Source organism: Eublepharis macularius, chromosome 15 (genome assembly GCF_028583425.1).
Source record: "Eublepharis macularius isolate TG4126 chromosome 15, MPM_Emac_v1.0, whole genome shotgun sequence".
Taxonomy (NCBI): Eukaryota; Metazoa; Chordata; class Lepidosauria; order Squamata; family Eublepharidae; genus Eublepharis; species Eublepharis macularius.
The window spans coordinates 35,421,822-35,435,977 of record NC_072804.1 but is presented as its reverse complement, the minus strand read 5'-3'; the positions used below and the strand labels follow the sequence as shown (position 1 = coordinate 35,435,977).

The following is a 14,156-nucleotide window of genomic DNA, read 5'->3' as shown; positions in this document are numbered from 1 at the left end:
GCCTAGCTTCTGAGAGCCAAGCTACAAGTGACACCTGACACAGGTTGGACACTTGTCAGCTTCCCTCAAGTTTTGATGGGAAATGCAGGCGTCTTGGTTTTACAGCTTGGCTCTCCATTACAGCTGCAAGACCAGGATGCCTACATTTCCCATCAAAACTTGAGGGAAGCTGACACGTATCCAACCTGTGTCAGGCGACACTTGTAGCTTGGCTCTGAGATCTGATGACATCAGACTAGCCTGGGCCATCCAGAACTGTCCAGCAGGTCATTTCCTAAGTGGCTGCCCCCCTCGTCATTGGAACCCACACCACAGGCTTCATTATTGGCACCCCATGAACACAAACAAGACAGTTCCAAACACACACTCTTCCTGGAACTCTTATACAGAGTATACTTGCGAAATAGTAAAGGGAAGTGTGGCATTGTGGCAGCCAATAGTCCCAGGAGCAGCAAAGGAGAATGCTGCAGGAAATGCAACACCGGGAAGGGCTCTGTGAGCCAAAAATTTGACTGGGAATCCTGTTAAAAAATAAGATTCTTGAACTGAGATCACAATAGCCAGGCAAGGACCCTAGCAAACTAAGCCACAGATAGGACACTGTACACTCAGTACCCATGCAACTATACTGGTTAATTGTTTAACTGGCTTATTTACCATCTCTTCAACTCAAAAGAGTCTCTTGATGGCTCACAAAGGATAAAATGCACAATATTTTAAACTATGACCGACCCCCCCCCCATCATCAGACCAAATCAAAACCACCAAAACAGGCACTAGACCAAGAGCCATGTTTTAGCAGCAGAGTCTAGAAACATAAGTAAAACAGAAGTTAAAATATACTGCCCAGCATTATTCAGAGTAGCTGAATACAAAACACAATACAGAGATATAAAACATGAGAAAGAAAATCAGAAATAAACAAATGATCTGGAGCGCCACACATCAGAATATATTTATTTCATTTATACACCACCTTTCTCCCGAATGGGGATCCAAAGTGACTCATTTTGCTCTCTTCTCTTCCATTTTATCCTCACAATAGCCCTGTGAGGTAGGTTAGGGTGAAAGAGAATGGCTAGCCCAAGGGCATCAGCAAGTGTCCACGGAGAGGAACCTGAGTTTCCCAGATCCTATTCAGACTCTCTAACTGCTACATCATGTTGGCTCGCCATTTTTTTTTTGCAGTTTTACTGAAATTTGCAAGCTGCTCCTTGTTTTAGAGAATGTGGCTAACAAGTTCTAAAATCTATCATAATTTTCAACCCTATCCTCCCAGCCACCAAGAAACCCGATTTATTTTTAATGCTGAGATATTTCAGTAAGTTGAATTCTGTACCTTGTACTAAAATCTAGGTTCTTCTCATGCATTTGAGAAACTGTGGCATATACTCCACCCCTGCAACCAAATTAATTTTATCATGCAATTTTACACTGCAGCCTTTGGGGAGAAAGTCCACATCACATAATATTCCAGCCCTAAATATACAACAAAAATAAATTCAGCACATGTGCATGCATGCGCACACACACTCCCTCCCTCCTCAAAAATGTACCAAGCAGCCTAATTCAGCTTTTACCATCAGGCACTCGGAATGACAAAGGGTAAACAATTTCATCATTTTTATCCTTCTGTAGTCACAGGATGTTAACGCAACAGGATCTTTGGAGAAAGAGAGCAAAGGCTACAGCCAGTTGGGCAGTTTCTTCAGACGTGCCTCCTTAGCAACATACAGGAAGCAGGCTCAGTTGAAGCTCTAGGCTGCTGCTGCAATGGTTTGCGGTCAGAGTTCCTCTTTCCCCTCCTCCACCCCAAGCAAAAATAGCTGCTATTATCTTTCAATACATTGTGCATGCGGATCTTTTCCTTTGTTGACAGTGGCTTCATTTTAAGCTCCAACCGTATTAAGCATAACAGATTTGCCTGCAAAAAATGCACTCTTTCCCATCCACCAGTGCAACTGGGAAATGATAAAGGGACCAGTGGGAAGTCATATTCAAAAACTGTCGCTCTGTGCCAGCGTTATAGCTGCATTCCTCAGCAGGCTTACCTGGAAACAAGTTCCATTGCCTCCAACAGAACTTACCTCCAGGTAGGCACACCAAGGAATAGGGCTGTGACTGGGAAGCTCTACCAATTCTGAACAGAACTTACTTTGAATTGCTCATGTTTAGGATTGGAAAGAGCAAGGTTGATGTCAGAGGAGGTCAGCTCAGCACACACGCGTCAGTTCCCCACAGGCAAGGGCTTGTGTCGCAACTGCGGAACATGCAGTATCTAGCACATTGGGCACTGAATCAATTCTCTCTGATGCAATAGCAACAGACCCCAGACAAGTTTCTTCAGCTCAGATTCTTTAAGCAAGCCATGCAGGAAGAAGGGGGAGAGCATCACATTTGCTTAAAATCACCTAATTAAAGGAAGTCGAAGCAATGTGTGTACCCCCTACACACAAGGCGCAGTCACGTTACACAAAACCTGAGTAATCCTTTCTTGCGTGCAATTCTTTATCCATTTTTCACAGCCACAGCCCACACTCCTGCTTAGAGATAAAAGCAACTGTTTCGCCCACAGCCACCCCAGTTCTACCTTTTATTTCCAAGGTTGCTGCAGTGTCCTTTGTAATGATGCCATCAGCTGCAATAGCTTAGGCAGCCCTCCGGTTTTTAAGCCAGTCACAGCAGCCCACCTGACAGGCTCTCTCCCCTGCCTGGACTCTGTTCTTTCACCCAGGAAATTTTAAAACTTGTGGAAGGCACTTTCTTCCCTGTGTACACCTGGGGCACAGCAAGAAGAAACCATCTATCCACACCCCATGCCATTCTCTAGGGCTGCTAGCCTCCCAGTCAGGACATGTAAACAGGACCAGGGCATACAGCACAATCCCAGCCTCATGATTTGAGCATTTTCTTCCCTTCTCTACTGTTACTTTCTCCAGGGCATTTACCATAAGGAGTCCCATCTACACCAGGGGTCCCCAACCTGTTTGAACTTGCACAGGCACAACCACAAAATGGCTGCTACAAAAGGTGGTGCCAATCACAAAATGTCAGGAAGTGAGGTCGTACGTATCTCCAATAGTAACTCTTCACCATTTCAGGAGGAAGTTCTGTTTAACTGGATGCCTTTTAAAATAAACACACAGTTTAAAAGTATTTTCTTGCATACACACAGCTTATCTTCATTCAGGCAGTGAAGAACTTTGTGGTGGCAGCTGCTGCTTAAGCAATTTTAAAAAATCTGCACAGCCAATCAGATCTCCAACAGCCAATCAAAAACTGTGCTGGGGAAAAGCTCTATCTGGTGCCACCCACTTTATCAAAATACTTGGTGGGCACTGCATTGGGGACCCCTGATGTACAGCAACCTAAACCATGTTACTACTAGCCAGGGTTCTTATCTTAGCCAGGGCTTGCAGCAGATTTCCAAACCATGATTAAAAGAGAACCTGACTAGCATTCAACCATGACTAAGTTCTAATACAGACTTGACCCATAAAAATGGTGACAGTTATGACAGGAAAGGTGAACCCTGCAGTAAATAGGGAGGGCATGCATAGCCCTATTGCTCACATTCACAATTGAGGGCTTGAGTACGGCATTGCACCTGCATCCTACAGGAGGCATCTGACTTGCCTCTTAACCCTCTGGATTGCTATGGAGCAAGTATGCATATTCGCTTGGGAATGACAGCAAGGACAGGGGTTTCATGTACACAGAGGCAGGAAACTGTCCCCCGACACTCCCTTTCTTGTGCAGGGTCCCAAAGGGGGAGGAGGTAGGTTCTGTCTTTATCTCCCTAGCACCTCTGAAGGGGTTTTAGCTTCATTCTTGAAGGGATTTTAGCTTCATTTCTTGGTTATTTTGTTCTACATGCACCGAACCTTCAGGATCTGGTAACCTTCAGTGCCCATATTCAATAGATAGGTAGAATGAATTTGGGGTTCCTGGAAGCAGATTTAACTCACACAAGTTTCTATACAGGTCCCGGACACCATCTAGCCTGACCCCCTTCCCAGATGGTAGCTTTCCCACTAACCTTCCACCATGCCTGCCTAGCAGTTACTCCCCCTGCCCCAGGCACCAGTCCCCATAATCCCGAATGTGATAAACCTGGTTTTAGTATGAAATCACTCAGAGGCAATGCCTCACCAGTCACCACTATACATCTTCTAAGGCAGAACTTTGGCTTTGGGAATGCACTAAGTGTCGGACAAGACCAAAATGTCTCCCAGTCTAGCATCTTGTTTCCAAGAGATGGTCAGCATGAAGGCAGCAGCTCTTGTCCTGTCTGCCACCAGCACCTGCTGCTCAGATACCTGCCTCTGAATTTAGCTATTGTGTCATTGATAAGTCTATACCTTCGGTTTCTACCACAACAGGCTCTGGGACTTAGCCCTGGAAAGATCAGACGTTTTTTACTTGGAGACATTACCACCTACAATTCTGTACTCATTAACTGTAGAGTTAATGTCCTCCAAGAACCTGCATGAATATAGAGGGTGCAAACCTGATCACAAAATATACCACAGGCAGAGAATGTGTGTGCTTTATGAAAAACATATCCAATTATTGAAGAAAGCTAAGCAAGTGGAAAACAGCCATTGTCCCTCTCCTCGCAAGACTAAAGGAGACTTCTTTCTTGGACCCACACACAGCAAGCAGCGATTGATTAGGAAAATCCCAGCAACCAAGTCGTCCCCAGGGGACGTTAAATCAAAAGCATACCTCTGCACATCCAGAAGTCATTTCAATGTCAAAACAAGACCTTGGAGAATGTTTCTTTTTAAAATGATATTTTGTTAGGAGAGTCCATTTCCCCTCATATCCCACCAAACACCACAATTCTCCAGAGGCCCGCACCAAGAACTCAAATCTGAGCTTATGCACTGTGGACTCCTGGATTTGTTTGTAAAGGTCTGCAAGCCCAACTGTTTAAAAGTTTAATGGCTAAATATACCCAGATCCCCACCCACACAAATTTTAAACTTCTACAACCTATCTGCTTGAATACTTTTCCTTAGTGTATTTGAGAGCTCCCTACCTTCAAGAGATCCTCTCTACAGGAGCTTGTCTACTAAGATACTCCTCTGGCATAATGCAAAGAAACCTCAAGGTTCCATACTTGGTTTATTTGGGAGTTGGATAAATCCTGTTTAGTCTTAATCTCAAACAAGGAAAACACACTGCGAATGGGCTCCAGAATGCACCTGAGACCATAAGAAAAATGTGTGAGCTTATTACTGAATAGATCATTATAAAGCTGTCTGAGCAGCAAAACAGCAGGGTTCAGAATTTAAAAACTACAATTCTGCATGGATATCAGACAATAGTTCTCCTGCACGCAAACCACAATTTTTGAGATTTATTTCTTCACTTTCTCGCCCCCTGCTTTTAATTACCACTCCATTCTTCTGGACACTTCAGCTGTTTAGATTTTAATTTTTGATTGCAGTTTTACAGCTTATTTTTTTACTGGCATAATTTTACAATGAAATATATCACCAAGACGGCTCACTGTTTTAAACAGGATACTCAAAAAGCAGAACGTTGGCAGCCAGTACTTTCAAGGGAGCCTTTTAGAAACAGACTTTAGCCAAGCGGCACAAATAGCAAGACTGTCAATCTTGGGCTTCTTGGGGAATCCCCACGGACCTGCCACCCAACACTCAGCCACAAGAAAAGTGGCATAGGGTGATGGAAGTCGGGAGTTACAAGCATACAGAAGCAATTCAAATGAAGAAATGGATTAAGTGAGCGGCCTTTTCAGAAGAATAGGGCCAGAAGTAGCAGGCAGATAAACCATTAAGAAACGGATGGTACTGCCTTTGGTAGTACTGGTTTTGTGATGCTCCGTCTTTATCAACACTGACCTCTTCAGAAGGACATATTGAGCATGAGCCCTTGAACGGTAACGCAAGAACTGTCCTTGAACTTCAGAAAACCATACTGGATCAAAACTAGAAGTCTGTTGAACCCTGCATGCTATCTCCAACAGATCTAAAAGATGCCTCCTGGAAACTCCAAAGCAGAACAAGATACAGTCATTTATCAATGCTCACTCTTGGCAACTCACAGGCACAATGCTTCTGAAAATGGCCAATTGCATCCATCAGGTCAGGCACAGTTGCTAACAAGTTGATCCTTGACGTATTTGCTTAATCCTGTGTTAAAACTAGAGGTCTTGGCATCTCTTGGTGGCAACGAATTACCCATTAACTACACATTTAAGGGAAGTTACGTTTTCCCCATATGCCAGACCTGAGCGACTAGCCAACTGATTTCATTGAATGACTCAACTTCTATTACTAACTATACAAGATCTTGCAGACCTCTTTCATGTCCTTCACCGTTTTCTCAGAAACACAAGCAACTCCAAGCACACACGTTTCCAGAATGACATGAACAAGGTTACAGGGTTGCCAGCCTCCAGGTGATGGCTGGAGATCTCCCAAAATTACAGTGGGTCTCCAGGCCATAGAGATCAGTTCCCCTGGAGAAAATGGCTGCTTTGGAGGGTGAACACTATGGCATTATATTCAGCTGAGGTCCGGTCCTTCCTCAAACTCTGCCCTCTCCGAGCTGCATCTTCAAAAACCCCAGGAATTTCCCAACCTAGAGCTGGCAACCTTAGGTTATAATCTTGTATTCTGCATCAACCCACACCAACTACTTCCCCCCTGTCAACCTTTTTTTTTTGGTTCTCTGATCACAAAAGTGTGGTTATTTTCACCCACAAATATGTACCACTCTGACCCAAAGTGTTTGGGACAACCACACATTTCTCTCCAAAAAAGCAGGCAGGAAAGCATCACAAAAGCCAGTCTTTCTCCCTCATGATACAAATGACATTTTCCTCTATACAGACATGACGACACGTATGGAGAGGTGAGCTAATAAATTCTGCACACTTACTATGTGTACAGTTGCTCCAAAGTAACTAGCAAAACAGACCCCTCTCCCCTGAAGTACAGAAAAAGAACAGAGGAAAAAAGTTTTGAAGCACAATACAGTGAAAGCACAAAGCCTAAGTAATCCAGAACTCTAGTTGATTTCAAAGCTCCAAGCATACATAATCTACTGAGTTTTTTGCAGCCTAGAAAACCTACTTTGTGGAGAATTGTTTTCCTGGAAAGCAGAAATTGGATGGGAATTTAAACCAAGTATGAGATAGGCTGTAAATCACAGTTAGCCCTTCATTTGCATGTGTGTTTAAGATGGCAGCAAACTCCAGAATTGTTGTCGAAATACATCTTGAGCTCTACAGGGTCCTCAACAGCACAAAGTTATTTATCTATCCTGGCATTTCTCAAACAGGAGATCTTGCAGGGGCACTCCAAGTTACATAAGACTTTTTGTGAGGCGAGAGGGGTAAGCCCTACTCACACCCATATGGATAACATGAAAATCAGATCATGGTTTTAAGAAACGGGGCAGAGACTCTGTCTCAGGGGAAGGGGTTGAAGTTGGCTTTCCCCTATTTTGAAAGGCAGGAGAGCTTATGGTGGACACCCCACCCCACCCCTTCCAGATGACTTCCAAACACTAGCAACAAATATGTCGATTGGTTGCTGGGATCCAACAGCTTAACCCCAAGCTACGTTAATTGGTTGAGAGGCACTAAGGAAGTACAATCCTAGTGCAGTCATAAAAGTTACTTCAGTTATAAAGGTAAACAGCAGAGAGACAGACAGACGTAGCAATGGAGATACCATATTGCATCCCCAGCAGTAATAGCCAAAGGTGATTTTGAACTGAATACCAGACGTTCTGGTTTTGTGACATGCTGATCTCTATTTCTATGAGCAGCTCCTAAAGTTTTCCCAGGCCCCTTCCCACCCCTGTTCAGCTGGACTGTAAATAGAAGCTATAACCAATAAGCAAGTTTCCTGTTGCCTCTATTAGCAAAATCCTTTCCCACCAAGGGGCAAGGCTGATTAATGGTTGTTGTGGATTTTCCGGGCTGTATAGCCATGGTCTTGGCATTGTAGTTCCTGATGTTTCGCCAGCAGCTGTGACTGGCATCTTCAGAGGTGTAGCACCAAAAGACAGATCTCTCAGCGTCACTGTGACACTGAGAGATCTCTGTCTTTTGGTGCTACACCTCTGAAGATGCCAGTCACAGCTGCTGGCGAAACATCAGGAACTACAATGCCAAGACCATGGCTATACAGCCTGGAAAATCCACATCAACCATCGTTCTCTGGCCGTGAAAGCCTTCGACAATATAAGACTGATTAAATTTGGGTCTTGGCCTTTCGAGTTCTTGTCCTTAGAGAATGAGCTACTCTCTGAGATTTGACCTTGAAACTGATAACAACTCTCTCAGTGTATTGTTTTGAGGGTGCAACAGGACAGAAGTCACGTCAAGGTTTGCTTCACATGCTATGAAAGAGGGCTGATCAGAACATGGTAAGGAGGAAGCAGGGAGGGCCTGTGAATGGTTTTCAACCAAATGGTGTCCCCAGGTTGCTAAAGGGGTGAGAACTGCTAATCTGTATGAATCTTCCCCTAAATTGTTTTTCCTAACCTGAGAACCATGTAGCCACTAAAAAGCTTCCCTACCTGAATTCGAGGTAGTTGACTGCACTATCAATACTCAAACAGACCCACAAGCAGATGTTCCCTTTAAAGAGGCCTACAAAGCAAAGCTGTTCTGGAGGTCACACCATATGCTAGCAGAGAAAACAAAATGGAAAAACTTTGGAATCTCAAGGGAAGTAAGGCCACAAAAGGCTAGTTAAGTTTCTTCTCAACCCAGATATGGCAATCAGTCAAATCATGCAAAGGCAAGTCCGGAGGCATCTTGTATCAGCCTCCCTGGTGACATATAGAACTTGGAAGCTGCAAGTATTTGGGGGGGGGGGGGAAGCAGCTTTAAACCCAAGCTTCTCACGTCTGATTATTTGGTGACTTTTCCAAATTTCCTTTAACACTGAGAACTAGAAACTTGCAGCAGGAAGTTGGGACACCCAGACTTAAAAAAAAAAGACCCAACAATCTGCAAGGATATACAGAACTACATTTCAGGAGCTGTACCACAAATACATGCCAGAGTCCATCCTTCCCTTCCCCACTCTTCAAACACAGCCTTGCTGTCTGAACTAGCCTTATCAGCGTGTAATGGAATTTGTTTCCAATACGCCTTCTCTGGCTACAACACTAACAGTCAGAGCTGCCTACTTGATGATGCCATTACATAACCAAGCACATGTAGCCAGTCCCCCCCCCCACCAAGTTATTCATGGATTTCTCCCCCCACAAACAACCAAGTGCCAATGACAAACTATTAACCCTCCCAATTTTCCACTATTTGAATTTTTTCCCCCAGGGAGAGGGTCCTTTTCACCACCTGTTCACATCTTCTTTCTTGCCTGATTTGGGAGACCCTGTACAGCCACACAGACAGACAGCAGGCACTTCTGACAGAAGAATCTGCAATAGCGACCACTGCATCAGAGACCTTTCTTATCACTGCACACAGCCTGAAACTCACAACGCTCTCGGACTGAAGCAATATGTTTGCTTCAGTAAGGCACAAAGGCTTAGACATCTGTTTCTTTGTGGCTAAACCACCACTCCCAAATGGATTAGCATCCTCCTGTCTGGAGACCCACATACCCTTTCCTCCACTTCCTCTATCTCACCAGGCAGTACTAAGAGCCAAGCAACATTTATCACCTCACCACTTTCCACCCCATACATTCAAAGGCACCTCATGTTACCTTTGGCCTGGCAGTCCGCACAGTATTTGTTCTCTTCTTCTAGCAGCAGATTGGCAAGCACTGCCTGATATCTGTCCACATCCCGGACCGATTTGCCCGTCATTGCAGATAAGAAATGGCTCCGCAGGAATGTGAAAAATTAAGGGGAGGGGGGAGAGAGATACCCTTCCCTTCCTTAGCTCTGCTAAGCAGCCCTCCCCAGACCTCCTTGCCTTACACTTCTTAAGAAGCAGCACCCTCCTGCCCCGAAGTTTTAACTCACACCCGATCACAACCCTGCTCTAGAGAAAGATTGCAGCTCCCAGCAAGGCAACTTCCTCCTCGTCTGAAAAAGGCCTTCCCAACACATACAGCAGGGCACCTCCGCCTGCCTGCCACGCTGCTTTTATCCTTCTGAGGATTTCCCCGCTTCAGTCATACCTCGGAAACAGGATGACACACCACAACACTATGCAGGTTTACGTTTTGGGCAGCCCAAGTAGCATCTCTCTGACCTGCTGCAAAGGTGAAGGCCACCAGCCAGCTTTCGCCACATGAGCCCCACCAGCACCCCCTGCCTCCCCTGAACCAGGGGCTCAAAGCACCCTCTGAAGAACCTAATCCCCCCCAAACTCCCCCAGCCAGTCACCCTGAAGCAGATTCTACAAGGCTGTGCCCCTTCTGAAGGCCCCCCTCAATGAAGGACTCCAACGAAACAGGGAAAGACCAATTCAGTTCTCCTTAACTAATTCCCCCCCCCATAAATCTTGAAGTGGGGGCTCCTGCCCAAACACAAGCCCCTTACTCTAATACACACCTGCCTCCAACCCACCACTCTAGAAAGCTCAGGCCCCTCCCCTCAGACCCCTCTCCTCATACTACCCCTTAATCCCCCCTCAGAATTTTTCCAACCCTCCTGTCCTTTCAGTTTCGAGCTCTAAGGGGAAAGGCAGGAGACCCTCCCTCAGTTAATGGAGAGGGTGAAATGGAAGGGGCAGAGCGCCCCCCGTCACCAGGTAGCAGCTCAGCCGCTGCTATGGACACAGCCCCTCAGCGCCGCCGCTTCCTATTTCCGGCTCCTAGAGGGAGGGAGAGAAGCAGGGCGAGCAAGCCACGCCCCAGCGCCGTTTGATCTTGGCCTCGCTCTTCATTGATTGGTCAGTGTGTCTCCGAGCCCTGCCGAGGGAGCCAATCAAAGCATCAGAGTGAAGAGTGGGGCGGGAAAGGGATTGGACGGGGCGGAGTACGGCGTATAGAGGAGAAGGGGGGAAATGGCCATGAATGGGGCGGTGGGGGTGGGGAACGGCAAGGTCACGTGGGAGGGGGAGAAGCGAATTAGAAGGGGCTTTTTATGAATGGAGGAGGAGACGTTCTTTGCATTTAAACGAGACCGGAGTCCAACGGCGCCGGAGAGGCTAATAAAGTTTACTCCAGCAGGTTTCCTGAGTCAGACCTCACCTTATTAAATGCTTTGCAGTTAAGGTTGTTAACATCCAGGTGGGGCCTGGAGAGCTTCCACAACTACAACTGATCTCCGGACTATAGAGATCAGTCCCCCTGGAGAAAACAGCTGCTTTGGAGGGTGGACTCTGTGTCATTATACCCAGCTGCGGTCCTTCCCCTTCCTAAACCCTGCCCTTCCCAGGCCCCATCCCCAATCTCCAGGATATTTCCCCAACCTGGAGTTGGCAACCCCAGGAGGGGTAAATAAGGAGGTATAGCTGCCAGTGAGGTAGCTGCATTATTGTTTTCTTGCCAGTTCCTCTGGCTGTCCATTTCTTCCCTGGTTGTTGGGAACATATCCACTGCTAAGCGTTCTGCCTGTTTACAACAGCTCTTTTTTGTTTAATAAACCAGTTGTTTTACCTTGCATAGGTCCTGTTGCCTCAAGCTGTCTGGCAGCACCTCACCAGTAGAGAGGTGGTGTTCCAAAGGGGGGGGGGGAGAAGGATATTCTGGGCAAGGTTGCCAACTCCAGCTTGGGAGATTCCTGGAGACTTGGGCGCAGTGCCTGTGGAGAGGGAATTTGGGGACGGATTTCACCTAGAATCTAGGCTACATAGAGTTTGCCCTCTGAAGCTGCCATCTTCTCAAAGGGAACCAATCCCTATAATCTGAAGATCAGTTGTAAGTTTGGGAGAATGCCAGGCCTGACCTGGAGGTTGGCAACCCTGTGCTCCCACCGTACTTGGGATTCTCCTAGACCAGTGTACTGGCAGCCAAGAAGCCCTTTGACTGCTCCAGGAGGAGGACGGAATGTGTGGATGCTGGAGGGCTTCCTGGAAGGGTCGCCACCTTTGGCAAACCACAACATGACCAGCTTTTTGCAACAGTAGGTCAGGCTACTGTTGGTCATGCAAGTGACCATGGCAGAGTGGGTGATTCAAATCTGGGACTCCCAGATCTTAGTCCAACACACTGACCACCATTCTCACTCTAAGCATAGAATTCACTATGGAATTCACTGTCACATGATGTCATGGTAGTAGCCACTGGCTTAGATGTTCATTGAGATCACATCTGGTGCACTAGTTAAAGAGCTCAACTGGAATGTAAGACACTCAGATTTGCAAAATGCCACTAGGCTTCCCCGGTAACCTTGCTCTCTCAGCATAACCTACTTCACAAGGTTGTTGAGAGGGTAAAATGGAGGAGGAGAGAACAATATATGCTAATTTCAGCTCTTTGGAGAAAAGGTAGGATTATAAGAAACATACTGAAGAAATAACCCTGACCTAGATAGCCCAGGTGAGCCTGATCTCAGAAGCTAAGCAGGGTCGGCCTTGATTAGTAATTGGATGGGAGACCTCCAAGAAAGACCAGGGTTGCAGAGGCAGGCAATGGCAAACCACCTCTGTTAGTCTCTTGTCATGAAAACCCCACCAGTGGTCACCATAAATCAGCTATGACTTGAGGGCACTCCATCACACTGAAGAAATAAGTCTGTCCACAACCATTAGTCCTGCCAGCTAAAGAGAATCTTCAAGTTCAGATCCAGTACACCTCTTAGTACCAATTACTGGAGAGGGGAAATAAACAATGGGGTTACCTTCATATCCTTTTGAAGGCATTCCCGGGGGGCTGGCATGTCTTGGGGCTGGCCCGTGTTGGAAATGAATAAACAAGACTTTCCTTATGTTTTTAAGGTTACAATAAAATTTTAACTCCAGCCTGCTTGATGCTTTTTAAAAAATGGATGTGTGATAAGCTTTCCCGATCTCAGAGGTGCTAATTGGAGTAATTAAGAAACAACATTGTAGGGAAGTGAGTATCACAGAGGCGGAGTGATGGGGTGGAAGTCAATGTGTCTGGTTACCTAGGAGATATTTCTGATGACTTGGGGCTTCTTCGGGTGACTCTTGGGAATTACTAGCCTTATTAATGACGGGTACTGAGAAGCAAAAAACCCTGCAGAGTTCCAGAAAACAATTAATTCACATTCACTGAGCTTAAATTATGGTACTGTGGGAGTGTTGGGGCAGGAACGCATGTAACCTGCTTTTACTGCTTCCCGATCTAAATGCTGAGATCGCTCCTATGTTTTACATAAATGTGAGAATTGTTTGCCAGAAGCAGATGTTCCTGGTGAAATCCTCTCTTCAGTGCAAGACTTTGTGCTCTGTTAGGATTTGGGTGTGGTAAACTAGAGGCAATGACCTCAAATTTCCACTTTTTCATCATAAAACCATTCTAGAATTGTGTGGCAAGGATGGAGTTCAGGTAGTTTTATAAGAATGCAGTAATAAACTGTAGATGTTGTATATGCAAATAGTTTCAGAACCTACAACCAAGGTAAAATACTTCCTTCATCAAAACCAAGCCCAGCCAGCTTGTTTTTTGAAAAAATATTTACCATTTTTCCTTTGTGTCAGGTGTAAATATTTCTATATCTTCTTTTCTTCAGAATCCTTCTCAATCATTTTATTGCAAATAGGAACCAGAATAGAAATTTTCAAAAGAGAAACGAAGAGCATAGTTCTTTGCAGCATTACTCTAATGTAAACCACAGAAATCAATGCAGGGTGGTCAAGCTCTAGGTGGGGTCGGAGTTCTCTTGTAATAACAACCTATCCCCAGACTACAGAGATCAGTTCCCCTGGATGGAAGAAATAGCAGCTCCAGAGGGGGGATTCTCTGGTGTGCCATAGATTCTAGGAGGAAGTGAAGTCCTAGTGATGTTATGTCCTCACTGAGCTCCCTGCCCCCACAAACTCTGTATTTTCCAGGGACTGACCACAAATCTCCATGCATTGTCAACCCAACCTACCTGTGGCCCAGGAATACTTTTTACCAGGAATCAGAGATCTGCAAGGAATCACAATTTGAGCTTCAGGTTGTCTCTGACATTTCAAAAATTGGTTTTTTTCTTTCTTTCATGGGTTATGGTATAGACTGGGAAAGTGGTAGAGGATTATTCATTTATGTTATTATATTTTTCTAACTCTTCCTCCA

The 14,156-nt window shown here is 45.5% G+C and overlaps 1 protein-coding gene across 2 annotated transcripts in view; it reads right to left on the bottom strand.

Moving 5' to 3' along the window:
- The window catches only part of SMAP2 (small ArfGAP2), a 45,773-nt gene extending 35,000 nt beyond the window's left edge, over positions 1–10,773 (bottom strand). For both annotated transcript variants that reach the window (XM_055000067.1, XM_055000068.1), the window contains exon 1: positions 9,726–10,773. In XM_055000067.1, coding sequence (XP_054856042.1) covers positions 9,726–9,828 — 103 coding nt within the window. In that variant the 5' untranslated portion in view covers positions 9,829–10,773. The remainder of the gene's footprint in view (positions 1–9,725) is intronic.
- Between the last annotated feature and the right edge of the window lie 3,383 nt (positions 10,774–14,156).